The 18,460-nt window shown below is 36.4% G+C and overlaps 1 protein-coding gene across 1 annotated transcript in view; it reads right to left on the reverse strand.

Moving 5' to 3' along the window:
• Positions 1-237: 237 nt before the first annotated feature.
• Positions 238-18,460, reverse strand: part of LOC143237812 (uncharacterized) — a 61,565-nt gene continuing 43,342 nt past the window's right edge. The window contains exons 4-6 of the mRNA XM_076477431.1: positions 17,802-17,966; positions 10,147-10,223; positions 238-1,496 (exon numbers count right to left, since the gene is read on the reverse strand). Coding sequence (XP_076333546.1) covers positions 959-1,496; positions 10,147-10,223; positions 17,802-17,966 — 780 coding nt within the window. The 3' untranslated portion in view covers positions 238-958. The remainder of the gene's footprint in view (positions 1,497-10,146; positions 10,224-17,801; positions 17,967-18,460) is intronic.

An 18,460-nucleotide genomic window follows, 5' to 3' on the forward strand; every position in this document is an offset into this window, starting at 1 on the left:
GAGTGGGGACAACAAAATCTGTGCATGCACAAAACGTAAGCACATTGTTCTAACTTGCACTGTTCCTCAGATGCACGTTCCTTTTAGAAACCGAAAGCCCGTTGTAATCATTCTGTCATTACCTGTTATTCCGCGTGTACTACTGAAGATTAAGAAATAAAAAGAAACAAACAAGAAACCTTTATCGAACGTAAGAAGTCTGCGTAGCTGAAAACAGTAAAGTACAGAACAAAGCAATGGATCGTTATCTCTTTAATGTTCCATCTCTTCGAAATATTTGTTGCTGTTTTCATTTAAATGCAAACTTTACAAGTTAATTTAACAGAATTATCCTTTCATTAATTATTTACTATTACTTTAAAAGATTGAAAAATGTAATAGCTAACATTTTTAGTAGGTGAAAAAAAATCGTTTGTACGATTCTCTTTATAGGCACAAATTATACCTGTAATTTATCGTTTCGGTTTTAATACACACGAGCGAGACTAGAGGCAAATTATTAAACAAATGTTTTCAAGATTCGTCACACACACACCCTATACATATATATATTTATATATACACACTGTGTTCTGTCTATTTCGTTATCGAACAATTTTTTTTTTCATAATATGTATTTGTTTGAGAACAGTAGAAGATAATTTTTGTAAAAGTTTGATTCACTGAGTTAACACAGTCACTTGAACGTGCCCTGTTTCTGACAGAGATTTTCACGGTGAGTGAAATCAGTCTAACACCCATCTTTTTATTTTTTTTTTAAATTTATGCACATATATATATCTATATACCCGTAATTCGACACTACACAGACAACATGTACTGAGGGAGCTCTCGTGCCACCCAAGACTTCTTTACTGTAGTCTCTACCTATTTAGTATCTCAGAAAGAGGAGAATAGAATAACTTATGTGTTGTTATTGTTGTTGTTTTTTGCTATACATTGTTCAGAACTACTGTCTTCAAGTGACCATGTCAGGAACTACATCTGATTGTACGGTGCCCGATTCTCTAGAGGGCGACAGTGAGTCTTTTCGGGTTAAATAATAAGGGGTATATCTGTGAACACTGGGATTAAACATGGAGTCCGAATGGTGATGAGCTACTGGACGAAATACGTTACCAAGATGAGCAGAGCCGGACATTGTGTCGGGACTGGGAAGTGACGTCATCATTCCTAGTTGTCCAAGACCACCAGAGTGATTTGTTGTCCACTGGGACCATATCTGAGGAGGGAGTCCCATAAAAGAGGAATGAACACTTGCAGGATTGAAGGAATAAATATTTGGCAAATAGCTTGGGTTGGTGGATATAATACTGTACAAGTCATTTGGTGTGAGAGTAGCTGGAAGTCCAGGCGGTTTCCACACAATTGAAGGTCTTGGGGATAAGCCTAACAAAGCTGCCTTGTCTCGGAGTAGCACACCCTCGGGATCTAAATCGAGATATGAGCGAAGATGCGAGTGAGAGGTATCCGATATCATAGACTCCATGGTCTCCCTGGGTCAAAACAAAAAAAAAAAAAACATTAACCACGGAGTTAATGACAGAGACAACGCTAAACAAACAAAAAAAAACATAAATGTTTTCATGCCACTAAAACACGATATCCAATTATAAGGAAAACACTTTGGGAGGAAGTTTGTATTAATAACACATATAAAATACGAGTTAACTATTTCTTTTGTGTACTTAAACTTAAGCCTAAGTGAATGACTTGAATTGGTTCACCTAAATATATACTTAAATCCAGAACCATAAAGAATAATTTTACATATTACTTTCATCACAATTTGTTATCTTAGTTATGGTGTCTCTATTCAGCAAACAAGATGTTTAAGATCCTACAAATAATTATGAAGCAATCTACTTTAGTTTTCCGATACACCCCTGTCCAATGTCGCTGGGAGTTGATAGATAGAATGTCGAATGACAGGTTAACCTTCACATCACATTTATTTTTAGCATTTTCTTTTTTTTTTAACCTTCCGGGTGTCATTAGAAGTATTGTTAGACTCTGAATTTTTTTCTTTTTAAGCACACACATTTAATACAGATTACAACAGAGGACGCTTCTACCACTTCTGTTTGTAATTATAAAGTAGGCTTAACTCGTGTTTTGTAAGCTTAACTGATGTTTATTAAAGTACTCTTTTCGTAATAAATTCATGAGTATTTCGATGAACGCCCACCACGTGGTTACTCTTCGATCGCAATATTTGAAACTCAGGTGGCGAGGATATTTTAAAAGTAATACATATATTTAACGGAAATAACAGCAGTGAACAGTCAAAAATTGAAAGCGCGTGAAACGTGACAGTTGCCACTTATAATACAATGAATATTTTCCTCTTTTTTAAGAAAAAAGAAGCACAAATCCTGTTTAATTGTGAGAAACATTAAACGTTAAAAACGAAATCCATATATTGCTTGCATAATCTATATTGTCAGAACGTTTACGCCACTAAGTTTATCATAATCACAAAACAACTTAAAATTAGCGACGTTAACGCCCAAAGTCATTAAGAATTTATCTGAGTCAAGGACCCGAATTATAAACAAGATGAAACTGTTGTTCAAAAATAAACTACGTTTACACACATCCGGCAGCTTCGTCGGTTTATCAGGATAAGTCTGGCCATATAAGTAACTTGCGGACAGCTGGTTTAAACTCCACGTATCTACTATTTATAACTTATCACGTAAGGATAATAATAATCGAAGAAACTAGGGATAACACCTGCGTAGTGCTACATTCTGATGAGAAGAAAAACATCACAAAATCAAAGTGTGAAGGCCAACATAAGACGTAACAACCACATGTGGAAGGTTCGAATACAGCCATGTGGGTTGAATTATAGATGGCAATATACGGATCTTATGTACAATTTAGTGAATTTAAACAAAAAAGACAGGCTCAGTGGTAAATATGTAGGCTTATACCACTAAAATTCTGGTTTCGATTCAGAAGCCGTAGTTAACACAGCAATGACAGCCCATTGTGTAGCTTTGTGTTTAACTACTAATCCGAGAGTCGCAGGTTCAAATCCTCGTCGCACCAAACATGCTCGCCCTTTCAGCCGTGGAGGCGTTATAAGGTGAAGATTAATCCTACTATTCGTTAGTAAAAGAGTAGTCCAAGAGTTGGCGGTGGGTGATGATGACTACTTAGTTGCCTTCTCTCTAGTTTTACAGGCGAGAGCAGGAAGGGGGGGGTAGTTCACCTGTTCTTTGGCATTGAACGCTTCCAACTGACTCTAATGTTGAGATTTTGTTTCAAATGGAACATGTGTATTGCCGGAAGTAAAACACTACGTTATAAGTAATCACTGTGAGAATTTATGTATTTAACTGAGACAAAGGTACAGCACGCTTTTTTTAAGCCTACCCTACACGTACAGTATATAACCTGAAACTTTCGTACTACTTGAAACAGTAATTTGGTGATAAGGAATGGTCTTGTCATATGATCTGGCATTCTTATCTGATTGGTTGTAAGTAAAACGTTCTTGAAACATGTTACTAACTTTTAATCAGTACTTAAATCTCAATAACCTGTTAAGTAATACAAGAAACTTTTCAATACAATAGATGCCGGGTACATTTCTACTATATGCTGGGCTTTATAAAATTTCATTTTGGTCTGTACTTATTTTTTCATTTTTTTTTCTCGTCGTAAACTGCCGTACACTGTTTAATTTTTCACGAAGTTTTAATGTAAGCGGTTATTAGGTTCAAAACTCAGTATAAGTACCAGTTGGCTGTTACTATAAGTTAAGCCAAACATGGCCTGGTGGTTAAGGCACTCGACTCGAAATCCGAGGGTCGCGGTTTCGAATCCCCGTCGCACCAAACGTGCTCGCCCTTTCAGCCGTGGGGGCGTTATAATGTAACGGTCAATCCTACTACTCATTGATAAAAGAGTAGCACAAGAGTTATCGGTGGGTGGTGACGACTAGCTGCCTTCCCCCTAGTCTTACACTGCAAAAATAGCCCTCGTGTCGCTTTGCGCGAAATTCAACACAAGCTATAAATTAAAGTTGATTATAAACGTTTATACAAAAACACAATTGCGCGAAATTCAACACAAGCTATAAATTAAAGTTGATTATAAAGGTTTATACAAAAACACAAAACTGTTTACGTTTTAATATTATGTATTAGCTTATTTAGACTACACGTTTCTTGCAGTGTAAGAAATGGCTATCATTTATAGATTTCTTGAGGAGATAACTGGTATTCTATAAACTTGTTAAACGTAGACACACCCCTGACCTAAATATTCTGACGCTTAATTATTAATGACATTTTTAAAGTAGATTAAACAGGTTGTACGCCCCTACTGTAAAATGATCCCCATTTTTCCTAGTTTTCTTAAATATCGTAGGCCAATCCCCACCTCTCTACACGGGCTTGGCCAGTTTGACTAAACTTGTAGCCATTATATAACCATAAAACTATATATATATATATTGTATTGTTTGTTTGTTTTTAATTCGCACAAAGCTACTCGAGGGCTATCTGTGCTAGCCGTTCCTCATTTAGCAGTGTAAGACTAGAGGGGAGGCAGCTAGTCATCACCACCCACCGCCAACTCTTGGGCTACTCTTTTACCAACGAAGAGTGGGATTGAACGTCACATTATAACGCCCCCACGGCTGAAAGGGCGAGCATGTTTGGCGCGACGGGGATGCGAACCCGCGACCCTGAGATTACGAATCGCACGCCTTAACACGCTTGGCCATGCCGGGCCATATATATTGTAGTTTTTAATGTAGTAAGTGATGTATTTACGGGACTTTGCAAACTTTTACCAATCTTTATAAGTAAGTCTTTTACAAACAAAGATAATATTTTTTCAGTTCAGTATTTTTACTGGGGGCTTGCTTGTGAGCTGACGAAGTCAGAATCAAAATAATTTGTGTGGAAGGAAATTTTTAACTTAAAATTAAAAATACCCTCTTCTTATTTTACAATTATCAGGTTTTCGGTTTCACAACCTCGAGTATGTTGTATCTACACATCAAAACCTTTTTTTGTCTTCAGTAAAACTATATATTTTATTTGTCATTTTCCAATCTGTTTAAACATTATGTTTTTCATATTAATAGGGCCCGGTATGGCCAGGCGGAGAGGGCGCTTGACTCGCACTCTGCGGATCGTGGGTTCGAATCACAGTCCCACCAAATATGCTCATCCTTTCAGTCGCAAGAGCATTATAAGTGACATTCAGTCACATTATTTCTTGGTAAAAGAGTAGCCCAAGAGCTGGCGATGGGTGGTGATGATTGGCTGCCTTCCCTCTAGTCTCTTCCAGTTAAATTAGCTTTTCACAAAATCCAAAACAAACCAAACAGTCTTCTATTACGACCATATCGTAGCATGTGCGTTATATTTGTTTGTTTTTGAATTTCGCACAAAGCTACTCGAGGGCTATCTGTGCTAGCCGTCCCAAATTTAGCAGTGTAAGACAAGAGAGAAGGCAGCTTGTCATCACCACCCACCGCCAACTCTTGGGCTACTCTTTTACCAACGAATAGTGTGATTGACCGTCACATTATAACGCCCTCACGGTTGAAAGGGCGAGCATGTTTGGCGCTACGGGGATGCGAACCCGCGACCCTCAGATTATAAGTCAAGTGCCTTAACCACGTGACCATGCCGGGCCTTGTACGTTATATACTTTTTTAAAAAATAGGCAGTTAAAAGATTTACAGAAAGAATTGCGTTTATATGTCAATATATATTTTTCTTAAGTCCATTACTGGGGGAGTGGTGTTCCTTTTGGAAGAAAAGATAAAGAAAACGAACTGACACACTCAAGAGAAAAAATCCTCAAAAAAAGACCCGCCAGGTGGTAGTAGCATGCTGGTGACCATAACAGCGTTTTTGGTCGTTAATCAAATTTGACAGACTCTTTCTGGTTCCACCCGAAACCCTCTGGCAGCAAAGCAAGCGGCGGCTGGTGCCGGATTAGAGGCTGCATTACAGAAATGGAGTTAATAGACGGATTCTAAAAGGTAGACAAGTCACGAGCTACCTGCCTTTAAACGTGCTTGAATAATAGTGTAGCGTAAAGAAACAAAGTGGGGAGAAACTTCGTGCAGACAGTTTACAAAGTTATAGACACGACAAAGCTTTTTGCTTAATATATGTGTATTTGCATTTAGATATTTATGTGTGTATGCTTAACAATATAAATATATATTTATAAAAAAATGAGAATATTTCTGTGTATAGAATGATTGCATATAATATTTTTACGTTTGACTCGCAAAATGAAATTTAATTAATGTTTTTTCCTCACGAAATAAGAAAAAACTATTAATTTTTTTCCTTTATCTTATCATACTTTAAGGCCCGGCATGGCCAGGTGGTTAAGGCACTCGACTCGTAATCCGAGGGTCGAGGGTTCGAATCCTCCGTCAGATAAAACATGATCGCGTTATAATGTGACGTTCAATCCCCTTATTCGTTGGTAAAAGAGTAGCCTAATAGTTGGCAGTGGGTAGTGACGACTAGCTGCCTTTCCTCTAGTCTTACACTGCTAAATTAGGGACGGCTAGCGCAGATAGCCCTCGTGTAGCTTTGCGTGAAATTCAAAACAAACAATTATACTTTAAAGTTTAACGGACGTTATGAAATAAAGTGTTATGCTACTTTGTATTATGTCATTCGTATCACAGATGGCTTCCCGATGAGCACTAGTATTAGGTGACAGGCCTCGTCGGCACGAGATAATATATTTAATAATGGGGGTTTATAAGAGGATTGAATCTCCTGTTACAACTAATTTCTTCTTGTTGTTGTCTTTAAGAAAAAATACATCATCAGGTCTGTGAAAGTGCTGAGACCTCTAACGTTTCCCTCAGCTATGTGACGTCAACTAAGGCGCGTAACTATGACGTTTTTTTGTTTTAAACAGTAATGCCTTCTTATTTTGAAAGTCATGTGTAAGTTACCTGAAATTATCATGGAGAATATGTATTCGTAATCATCTGGTTATATGGAATAACCTTTCATTTGCTGCTTGGGTTTAAGCGCAAAACTACGGATCATTGGTCTGTCTCCGATATGCCAACCTCAGGGATCGAACTTTGATTTCTAGCTATAAAAGCCCTCAAACTTATCTCTGAGTCATCAGAGGTCTGATCAGACACAGTATCGATACCTTGACAAAATAAGTTGTGCATACACACACACACACACACACACACATATATATATACCAACTGCAAAAAGCCTTAGAAAATTCCCGACATGGCCAGGCGGTTAGAACGCTCGTAATATGAGCGTCACGGGTTCGACTCCCGTCACACCAAATATGTTCGCCTTCACAGCCGTGGGAGCGTTATAATGTACAGTCAATCCCACTATTCGTTGGTAAAATAGTAGCTTAAGAGTTGGCAGGGGGTCGTGACGACTAGCTGCCTTCTCTCTAGTCTTACGCTGCTAAATTAGGGGCGGCTAGCGCAGATAGCCCTCGTGTAGCTTTGCGCGAAATACTAAACCAAACCATTTTCACGATTTTGTCATTTAAAACATTTGTCACTATTGTTGTGTTCTTATAAAGAATGCATCTGCATTCTACATGTTTTTATACGAATCCAGTTCTGGGAGTAAGCTTGAACAATGGTACGTGTGTGCTGATTGGACAAAGAAAGATGAACTGTGATTCGTCGATCGTTCGATTTTGCACGCGAACATTTTGGAACATTTGTATGATGATCTGTGTAGAATCATTCAGTGCTAAGATTATTATGACTTGTTAACGTATGAACCAGCGTGATAACAGATGTGATATTTAGTTAGATTCTGTAAGGTTATCTAATTATCCTGCAAAGATAGCCCTCATGTAGCTTTGCGCGAAATTAAAAAACAAATCAAATTAATTATCGTATAGGTGGCACTTTATTAATGCATTTTCATCCCCCTATCGGTAGCTTACTGGTAATTCTGAAGACTGACGTTAAAAAGGATCGGGTGGGTTTCGATACACCTTGTGGGCACAGTACAGATAGCCCACTTTGTCGTTCTGTGCTTAATAACAAACAGAACAAAAATAATAATATATTTGTAAAAAAAAGAGAGGATTATTTTGTTTCTTTCTCAAATGGAATGACATTTTACGTAAACGCCAGTCCATCAAAAATGGTTAAGAGTGACCGTTTCAGGTGACGAGTGCTGCTGACTAATTGTCGTCACTCTAGCTCGCAGTTACTACTAAGTGAGGTCGTACCTGAGCCAGAATGGCCTCTCATTTTGTTGTTTAGCCCATTCTGTGTGCAGCTTATCGTTCATGTACAACTTATAATTGATTCAGTACGCAGCGCTACCTAGGCAGTTTTCCTTTCCAATTATAAGTAGAAATTCTCCAGCCAAGTTGTTAACTGTGGCGCGTGGAAACACATTTACTTTTCGCTGACCAGACCTCCCACGTGGTCCTCTAATTTTAACTTTTTTTTTTTACGTGAATTTCATTTTGGGGAGACTGCTGTCGAACTGTTTGTTTCCGAGTCTCTCAGTCTTTCTGCTTTGGATAAGTTTAAGTTTAGAATTTCTTGTCTCACCACACAACTTTGCAATGGGCCATGACGCCCACGTGTGTGTTTATCCTTGTAAACACAAACGGCCCTCCAACCTCCCACGATCAAACTGCCACGACACTTTTATTAAAAACACGCGCTTTTTACCGAAACTTTCTCCACGAGGAATATTGTGATAACTTTTAAAATTTTTCACAAGAAAAGCAATATAACATTGTTTTCAGCCCAGCTTCATAAAGCGTTACAAGTTTTTAGTTGACATTCTAACGTAGGTGGTGACATAAATACAATGTGAAATTAACAATAGAATATATCTTGTATAACCTTAAAATGGAACAAAAGTTACTGGTATACTTATTCGGATTATTATTCTCGTCTTTATTTTTGTATTGTTACTATTACTTATTAACAACAGCCCAAATAAGTATACCATTATTATTTGTTTGGAATTTCGTGAAAAGCTATACGACTGCTATCTGCATAAGCCTTCCCTAATTTTGACCACCGCATTATAACGCCCTCACGGCTGAAATGGCGAGCATGTTTGGTGTGATGGGGATTCGAACCCGCGACCCTCGGATTATGAATCGAACGCCTTAACCCACCTGGCCAAGCCGGACCCCTACTAATGTATGTCTACTTAGTGTGTTTGTGATTTTCTTAGAGCAAAGCCACGTAGGGCTATCTGCTGAGCCCACCGAGGGGATTCGAACCCCCTTGATTTTAGCGTTTTAGATCCGTAGACTTAGCGCTGTACTAGCAGCGGACGTTTCTACTTGGTTAAAACTAACTGGTTTTAATCCAATTGTTCTGCTAACCCTTTCATTTTTTGTAATGAGTACTGACTGTTATCAACAAAAACGAGACGTACTTATCGTAATGTAAATGAGTTCTATCATCAAAGAGAGCAAGTCGGTTATCTGATGGTTAGAACAATAAAAACTGTATAAATTAAACAAAAACAAACGTGAATCACTGAGATTAACATACAGATTTATAATTTATATAGAGATTCTGAAGATTAACCACGACGATGAAGATAAACATAGATGTACATGAACCTTTATAAAGACATTATCTCTTGTGACAGAAGAATAGAGCCGAGAACAAAATAAAGGGGTCCTCTTATAAGTTACTAGAGAATAAAAATATTGTGAAACTAAACGAAAGCAAAATTATAAGTCGTTGCTTGGCGTCCTGGCGGCCTTCTTTTTTTGTGTGTTAGGTTTATATGTTATCAAAACCTTGGCATCTTTGAGTTGGGGTGTATTAATAAATAAACTTAAAGAGAGCCGTGATGATAGATAACTAATAGCAGAACGTGTAGTGAGAACATTCTCTGCCATTGAGTTTTATATTTTAAAAAATATATAATTTTTACATCAAATATCATCGAATCCCAACACGCCTTGACCAATTAAACCAGTTTTTCTTTTATTATTGTTGTAACATAGCTTACTTAAATTGAATTTTTGAAATTATCTTCAGAGTGAAACGAAGAAACACTAAATTTTACGCAAATTTTGCCACAAATTTACGCGAAATCTTTACGTTATTTCTACTAGATATGGTATAACTCTCTTGAGGGAAATCGAATTTCTCACCTTTCGAGTTCCGTTATTCGAGACGAATCCCGAAAGCCTTTTGCGAAGGGGTTGCTGTCGATTTTCAGCTTTGTTATCTGTATGAGAAATACATATACATGTATTTAAATATACAAAAACGTTTAGCATGTTAAATTACTTACAAATATCTTACAACAACTTAGCCAAAATCTAATATAAACTAATTTTTTTTTTCAGAATTTGTAGAGTATATTAGAGGAATTTAAGAAAAAAACGAACTTTATTTTCCAGTCAACGTTTCGCCATTGCAACTTCATCAAGCCTAATAGTACAAATACTATCCTTGTACTACTAGCCTCAATGACCTTTTATTTTTCTAACTTAACTGTAACATTTATGTTTAACGTAGCTGTACAAATACATTAACACAAAAATACTCTGTTGTTGGCTTAGAATAAAGATTTACAGAATTAATTACCGGATTCTCATAATTATAAGTGTTATAAGTATCTGATTGTCGTTTCGGTAAAAGGGTTGAAAAACAATGGTCGTTTCTATAAATTGAAACGGAACCGAAAAGGAACTTCAATAAAAGAAAAAAAAAACAGTCTAATGATTTTACCGTTTGCAATGAACCGGCATGGACAGGTGGTTAAGGCACTTGACTCGTAATCTGAAAGTCGTGAGTTCGAATCCCAGTCATACCAAACATGCTCGCCCTTTCAGCTGTTGGGCGTTTATAAAGTGACGGTCAATCCCACTATTCGTTGGCAAAAGAGTAGCCCAAGAGTTAACGAAGAATGGTAATAACTAGCTGCCTCCCCTCTAGTCTTACACTGCTAAATTAGGGACAGTTAGTGCAGATAGCCCCCGTGTAGCTTTGCGCAAAATTCAAAACCAAAACCAAACCGTTTGCAGTCTAGGCTATTCACCCATGAAGTCTTTGACACTTCGTGCACTCGACAGGTTTAAATGTATTAATAGAAGTTGATATGCTACATCAGATGTAACATTTATAAATTGAAATAAACGTGATTGGATAGTTCATAATATTCTACACATTTTACGTTAACCATTTAAATCGTATAACTAGTTTAAATCAATTGTACTCAAAAATATGTTATACTAGTTAGTTAAAGGGAAGACAGAATTTATATTCAGTGAATATTATCGGCTGGGATTGGCTTATCGAGAATGTTCCGAAATTCGCGTTCCGTAGCTGCAAAATCGTGTTCCTACTTTCAGTTTGGTTTGCTTTGAATTTCACGCAAATTTACAAGATGGCTATCTTCGCTAGCCATCCCTAATTTAGCAGTATAAGACTAGAGGGAAGGAAGCTTGTCATCCCTACCCACCGCCAACTCTTGGACCACTCTTTTACCAATGAATAATGGGATTGACCCTCACAATACAAGGATCCTTAACGATTGAAATGGGGATTATGTTTAGTGAAGAGGATTCAAACCCATGACCCACAGTTTGCGAGTCGAACGCCTTAACCAACAGACTATAGAGAGAGATACAAAACCTGGTGCCTTCTAACTAAAGTAATGTAATGATCACAGCATCAATCAGCTGGGTGGCAAAAAACGCGATATTGAAATTATACGAAAATTCATTTTTATGGACAACTATCACCTTTTGGCTTTATCTACGCTCTATTCGCAATGTGTGGGTGGCGAATTTGAATTCCCTTTACCGAACGTGTTCGCCATTTCAATCGTGTAGGCGTTATAAAGTAACAGTCAGTCCCACTATTCATTGCTCAAAAAGTGACCGAAAAGTTAGAGGTAATAACTACTTGTCCTCTCTCTTACACTGCTAAGTTAGGGACAGCTAGCGCAATAGCCTTGGTGTAGCTTTGCGCGATACTGAATACAAACCAAACTAAATGAGATGGCATCTTTATGCTAAGTTTTATTTTTCTGTTGCGGTTATTAATTAATAAACCTAGAACATTAAATGGTAAAGTTTGAAGTGGCCGTGTTTGACACTGATCTATTATTATATTTGTTTTTCTCCTATCAAAATCTATCTGAAACCTAATTATTTTACTTTGTTTCTGAAAGGCTGTAAGTAAAACTGACTTACTGTGAGATAGATAAAAAAAAATTCCCCAATGGCTCACTCTCTAACAAAAAGATTAATTTGGACAAAAATGTCACAAGCATGGTGGAATTTCAAAAGAATAACCTCACTTCAAAAGAACCATGCCTGTAGAACTGTTTTTTCTCTCTATTCGATATTGTCCATCGTGGTGGTCCTGCTTATATTCTATTTGCTCAGAACCTCAAATCTGACAAGCTTTTATCTGAGGGCAGCGAAGACAAACTGTGACCACGGATTTTGACAGACTTTACATAAATCTCCCTCTGTATGTGTATATTAGTGTTCCAAACCACGTTAAGCAAACTAAAGACACGTATTATTACTGGAGCTAGTCAGAAAATTCAACAAGTGAGCTGTGATGTATGGTCGTACGTACATCTTTATAATCAAAATTAGTGTTTATTTCGAGGCAAGACTGAAATATAGGGGATTTTTGTTAGTTTGTAAATACATTTTATCGTGTTAAGGATACAAAGGGATATGTTCAGCTCAATCACAACGGATTTTTTGGTCAGAGGGTTCACTTTAGTAACATATTCACTATGCATATGAGGTTGTTTCTCATGGTTGTCTACTTTGCGGGCTATTTTAGTAAACGACACAAAATTCTCCTTCTCTGACATGTTTTGTCCTTTGAAGCAGCATCTATTGACGACATTGTTCTATGAATATTTATATTCTAAAGATATTTTATATCCTGCTAGCTATAAACCTGCATAACCAACCAATAAATAAACAAGCAAGCACCCACTTCAGATAGACTGCTGTTTTATGAAATATCAAACAAACTATTAGGTTTTCGAGAATCTGTTCTTTCAATAACAAAGTCACAGCGGGATTAAACCCTTGATTTTAGCGTTTTACATCCGTAGACTTATCGCTGTTCCACCAGAGGACAATTGTTTGTACATTATTTAGGGCAGAAATACGGTTACACATGTTTTTTACTAAATCTGAAATATTGGAATGTGGAACTGTAATTCCATCACTGGTGAAGAACTCATAAATTAGGGGTTCCCAAGAGTTTGTGTGAGGTGCTGGAAACACTTCCTCATCTGGTAAACTGATGGACACTAGCGTAGAGTAGAGGAAGATCTCTCGCGAGAACTGTGATGTTTCAATGTTTGTCTGTCCTTTTGTGTACCACTTGTGACTGAGCAGCCGTCAAGATGGTACATCACACCCCATAATAGAAATACTGCTGTATTTTTGTCGTAGACTGTAGATGTTTCAACAGAAAGTCACGATAGGACAGTCCCCAAACCAAACCCAATTTACGAGAAATGAAAAAGACCTAGACTATCGGAAGAATTAGTGTGTCAAAAGGCGAATGATGTAGTAACATCTGTGAAGCCATATAACGTCGACGTGCAATGTTATTTGCAGTGACGAATGTCTTCCGCTTATATTTACTCTGTCATTATAGTCCATGCTAATTAGATAACTTCTGGTGTTTTGAGGGGCACAGATATATTTGTACTGTGACAGTAACGGATATTTGATACGAATCTTTCCTATTGGTTATACACGCTCGAACCTTGTAGAGATCTCCTTTTTCATCGTCCTTCTATTCACAGTGATAATTGGTTTTGTAAGTAACCAAACAATATCTCGTAGACTATGCGACCTCGTAAAAATACAGTTTATTCTTAGAATTCATTCGTTCGTCATTATATGACGTCATTGTGATGATCGATTTGTGTTCTGGGGGGGGGAAGGTAACAACGAATACTGGCAGGATGAAGCTTTCTGATGGACATGGTGTTGTATAATGATAAATATTTCGCCATGAGCAAAATACATATATACATATATGTTAGGCAAGTCGCCAAGGGCAACGTGCCATTATATTATCATACGCAATGTGTTCTTATAAAACCCGACTAACCCTCCATATCTACATGCTTCACTACTTTAACAAAGGCCTTTGTATTTTACACGTTTCTAGAATGTAAGTTACTGAACTATTACACTATTACTCTAAAGGGTTTAAAATACCGCCTACAGAAAATGGTTTACTGACCTTTTCTTTTTACTAAACACATATTATATGCACGTGCATTGCACTCATAAGCTTAGTTCTAACAACAACTGGTAATTAGTGCATCGGGACAGTGAATCTAAAGGTTCAGTGTTCGCGACTCGTTTCCGCAGAAATGCGCTCCACGCTTTTGAGGCGAACGTACACTCCAAGAGCGACAGTTAATTCTTACAATCTTCAGGCAACAGTGGCGGAAGAATTGGTGTTGGATACTCTTGAATAGTTGCCTTCACTTCGGTCAAATAGCTCCAAATTAGTGACGATTATGTGTAGGTAGTCTTTGTGAGGCTTAAGAAGAAAACTCTATAAAGTAATAATGGCGGAACTTAGATTGGCTGTTGTTATTCCAGTCTGAAAAATACCCTTCAGATACACAAATATATGCTTCCAGGAGCCTATACATGTCATTCAAACACACCCGCATTGCTGAATATCTGGGGCAACTTAAGAATTTATAGTTGTACTTATTTGTCGTTATAGTGTTATATTCAGAAATTTGGAAGGCTTCCAGGTAGTTTTCAAAATGACCTTGTAGTTGGTTTGGTTTGCTTGAAGTTAAGCGCAGTTACACAATGGTCTATCTGTGCTTTGCCAACCACAGTTTCTAGCATTCTAAGTCTGTATACATACAGCTGTTCCATTGGGTTGTGATCTTACAGTTTAGAATACTTACAAGTTAAATCGCTTTTATAATAGTTGATATAACAGACATACAAATCTAAACTGATAATGTGTGTTTGTTATTTTTTATTAAACACAAAGCTGCACAACGGACTATCAGTGCTCCTCCCGCCTCGAGTATCCAAGCCTGATTTTTAGTATTATAAGCCATCAGACTTACACCCCTTGTCTGCTGTGAGTCTACCGATAAGTCATTTTTTTTAACATTTTAAACATTTGGGTGCCAAAATTTCTATCTTACATGGACACCCCTGTATACTATAAATATGTTTACTGTTTAAACATGAAAAAGTTTAATAGCTCTTTCAACGTTTGTTAACCATGAATGTTCACAATTAAAATATTATCTTTACTATATCAGTATTCAAATCCAGTCATTTAACATGTCATTATTCAAATCCAGTCATTTAACATATCACTATTTAAATCCAGCCTTTTAACATATCACTATTTAAATCCAGCCTTTTGACATGCCATTATTCAAATCCAGTCTTTTAACATATCACTATTTAAATTCAGCCTTTTAACATATCACTATTTAAATCCAGCCTTTTAACATGCCATTATTCAAATCCAGTCTTTTAACATATCACTATTTAAATCCAGTCTTTTAACATATCACTATTTAAATCCAGTCTTTTAACATGCCATTATTTAAATCTAGTCTTTTAACATGTCATTATTCATATCAATTCTTTTCAGCTTTAAATTCTAATCGTTGTTGGTAAGGGAAAGATCCTTGTGCTATTTTTCAAGATTCTTTGTAAATGTACACACAGAATGTAAGACGTTAAGAAGATAAGGCATATGATAAAAATATATCGCTTTCTCTTTTATTTAATGGATGCATTTTAGCGGTTTGTGTAAAACGTGCGCTATCTCCGTACACTACATTTAATTATGCAGTATAAATTGTTGCCGCGAATAAAAAGTAAAGGACAGAAATGTTTGGGGTGGGTGGGTGGAGAGCTGAACCACGGCAACATGATTTTCAAATAGTTCGCCCCTCCCTCACACAGTATACATACCAATTACGTTTAGTTGGAACATACATTTCAGCTTAGTATATTGATAAAAGTTTTTTATCTACCGTTCTTATAATCTGCCTTTTTGCTTTGTCCTTGAAGCACGACCGTGTTGGATAAAATGATTTTCACTGTGGTTGTAAATGTGGGTAGCGTCCCGAGTTCTTCACTGATAACAGTGTACGTTTACGTATTAAATCTTTATTTCTCGTTTCTGGCCCAAAACTTGGATGAAGACGTGGACGAATTTCTTTACAAAAAACAAAGACACGAAGCAAAAACAAAACAATACTGTGTTATCATTACTTTGTTTTCGTTTTAAGATACATAAAAGCATACGCGTATATATTGATAGCTAAGGTCAGGCTGTTCTATTATTATACCGCCATATGCATTGTAACAAAAAGGCATTGTGCCATCCTACTGGTTGGTTTGTAACAAGCTTGTGAGAAGACCAATGTTAAAGCAATCTCAGTAAATTTTACACTGAGTGTACACATCGGCTTCAAGACCTCGTTTAAACGGGCCAAAAGTACGAAAGTCTATTGTAGTTGTATGGCAAAATTTCACGTGTATCTTACTGGGTGTAACTTTTCTGAAGTAAACTTTTTCGTGAAAATCGCAAACGATTTCGAGATGCGGCTAGAATAAGCTTTCGTAACCTTCATATTTTAATCAATTGGTAAAAGAACTATGAGATATATCCAGCGTACCAGTAGTTATGTCTAACTTCGTGGCAATGGTCTTTTGGTTCGGAAGGTTTTCTTTCGTAATCATAGTTTTCGCTTTATGGATGAAAATTTTGCTCTGGATTCGCTGCGGATATAATTGAAAAGTCTGTTTCTGTCCTGAAAAGATCTGTTGTGCAAATATTTCTGCTTATATGGAAACTATCGAATGTTCCCTCCTTCAGATGCTTTATTTGGTTATATATCGCTTATCGCTTTGCAAAACCGTTATATTAATATTTTTCCCAGAAATGTCTAACAAACTGTATCCAGCCATAAGCACATCTAGGCGGCATTGCATCATAAACGATGTGAAATAAACAGGCATTAAACGTCAGTCGTATTACCACGGTTTTCATCTACTGTACATAAGCACGTGTAAATCATTCTCTTAAAATCGATTAATTTATTTGTTTGTTACGCTGCAAGCACTTCATACTGTCTTTGAAGCAACTTGTTCCTTAAAGCACTTTCTGGGTATCAATTACTAAAGATACTGAGGTATTCCACTAACCTAGTTCTATCGTTTATAAAATTGAGAGATCAGTTTAACCTCATTTTATACCTCAGAAAAGGTTGAAATGCTTACTTTAGTGCCATTCAATGTGAATCTTATGATTTACAATTCAACCTTTATTCAACTAACCACATCTTACACACTAAGTGGTATTGATATTCGTAAACTGTGTAATTTATGAACATAATTTTAATGAATTTTTAGAGGAAAATTAAAAACACTAAATAAATATAGCAAAATTCCATAACAGAGGTATGGGAAAATTAGGTTAAGGCGACATTGTGGAATCTCTCTAAAGTTGCCGAAATATATATCACGTACAATATTGCTATCTTCGTTCTTAGATGTTTATGAGTGTCCTTTATTGATTTACAATGCTACGCTTGAGACATGTAAAAAAATACAACATTTGGAATTAAAAAAAAAAAAACATTTAGGCCTAATTATGTCGCTGGTGTAATATACTAAGCATGCAGGCAATTAATTTTTTATCACTGAAATTATCATATTTAATAAGTAATCGTAACCTCATTGTGCCTACCCTAGCCTAATATAATAATTATTAAAATAATTCCCGTGACATCCGTACTTACAAGCTGGTTTTGATAGGCTGTAACTGCTATGAAGACCGATTCAGGAAAGATATACGTCCGGAAGTCCTCGGCCTCTAAGTCATTGATCGGTGGGGTAGCAGACATATCTTTTTTCCGCACAAGATGAATTCTTGGTTGGTACTTGTGCATAGAGTTTAGAACAATCTGTATAAAAATATAAATAAATAATAAAAAGGAGCGGGTGATTACCGGAATATATTAGCCATAAAACAAATCTAAAGATTCTGTGACAGATGAACTGATTTTCTATCATAATACATCTATATCTTCCTTTCTCCTCGTAAAACACAACCAACCTTTTGGGATATAATGAGAGAGATTTTCTCTCAATAACATTTCATTGTGAAATTACCATAAAAGAAAAAGAGTAGTAAATATTATATTAATACATGAAATTATAATAACAGGAAAAGACCAGTACAAATTATGTACTTGAAATTATTATAAAAGCAAAAGAGAAGTAAAAATTATGTTAATACTTAAAATTATTATAAGAGTAAACTCCAAGTAAAAATTATGTTAATATTTGAAATTAATATAGAAGGAAAAGAGCTTTAGATTTTATGTTAATATTTGAAAATATTATAAAAGGAAAATAGTAGTAAAAATTATGTTAATACTTCAAATCAATCATTAAA

Source organism: Tachypleus tridentatus, chromosome 13, assembly GCF_004210375.1.
Source record: "Tachypleus tridentatus isolate NWPU-2018 chromosome 13, ASM421037v1, whole genome shotgun sequence".
Lineage (NCBI taxonomy): Eukaryota > Metazoa > Arthropoda > Merostomata > Xiphosura > Limulidae > Tachypleus > Tachypleus tridentatus.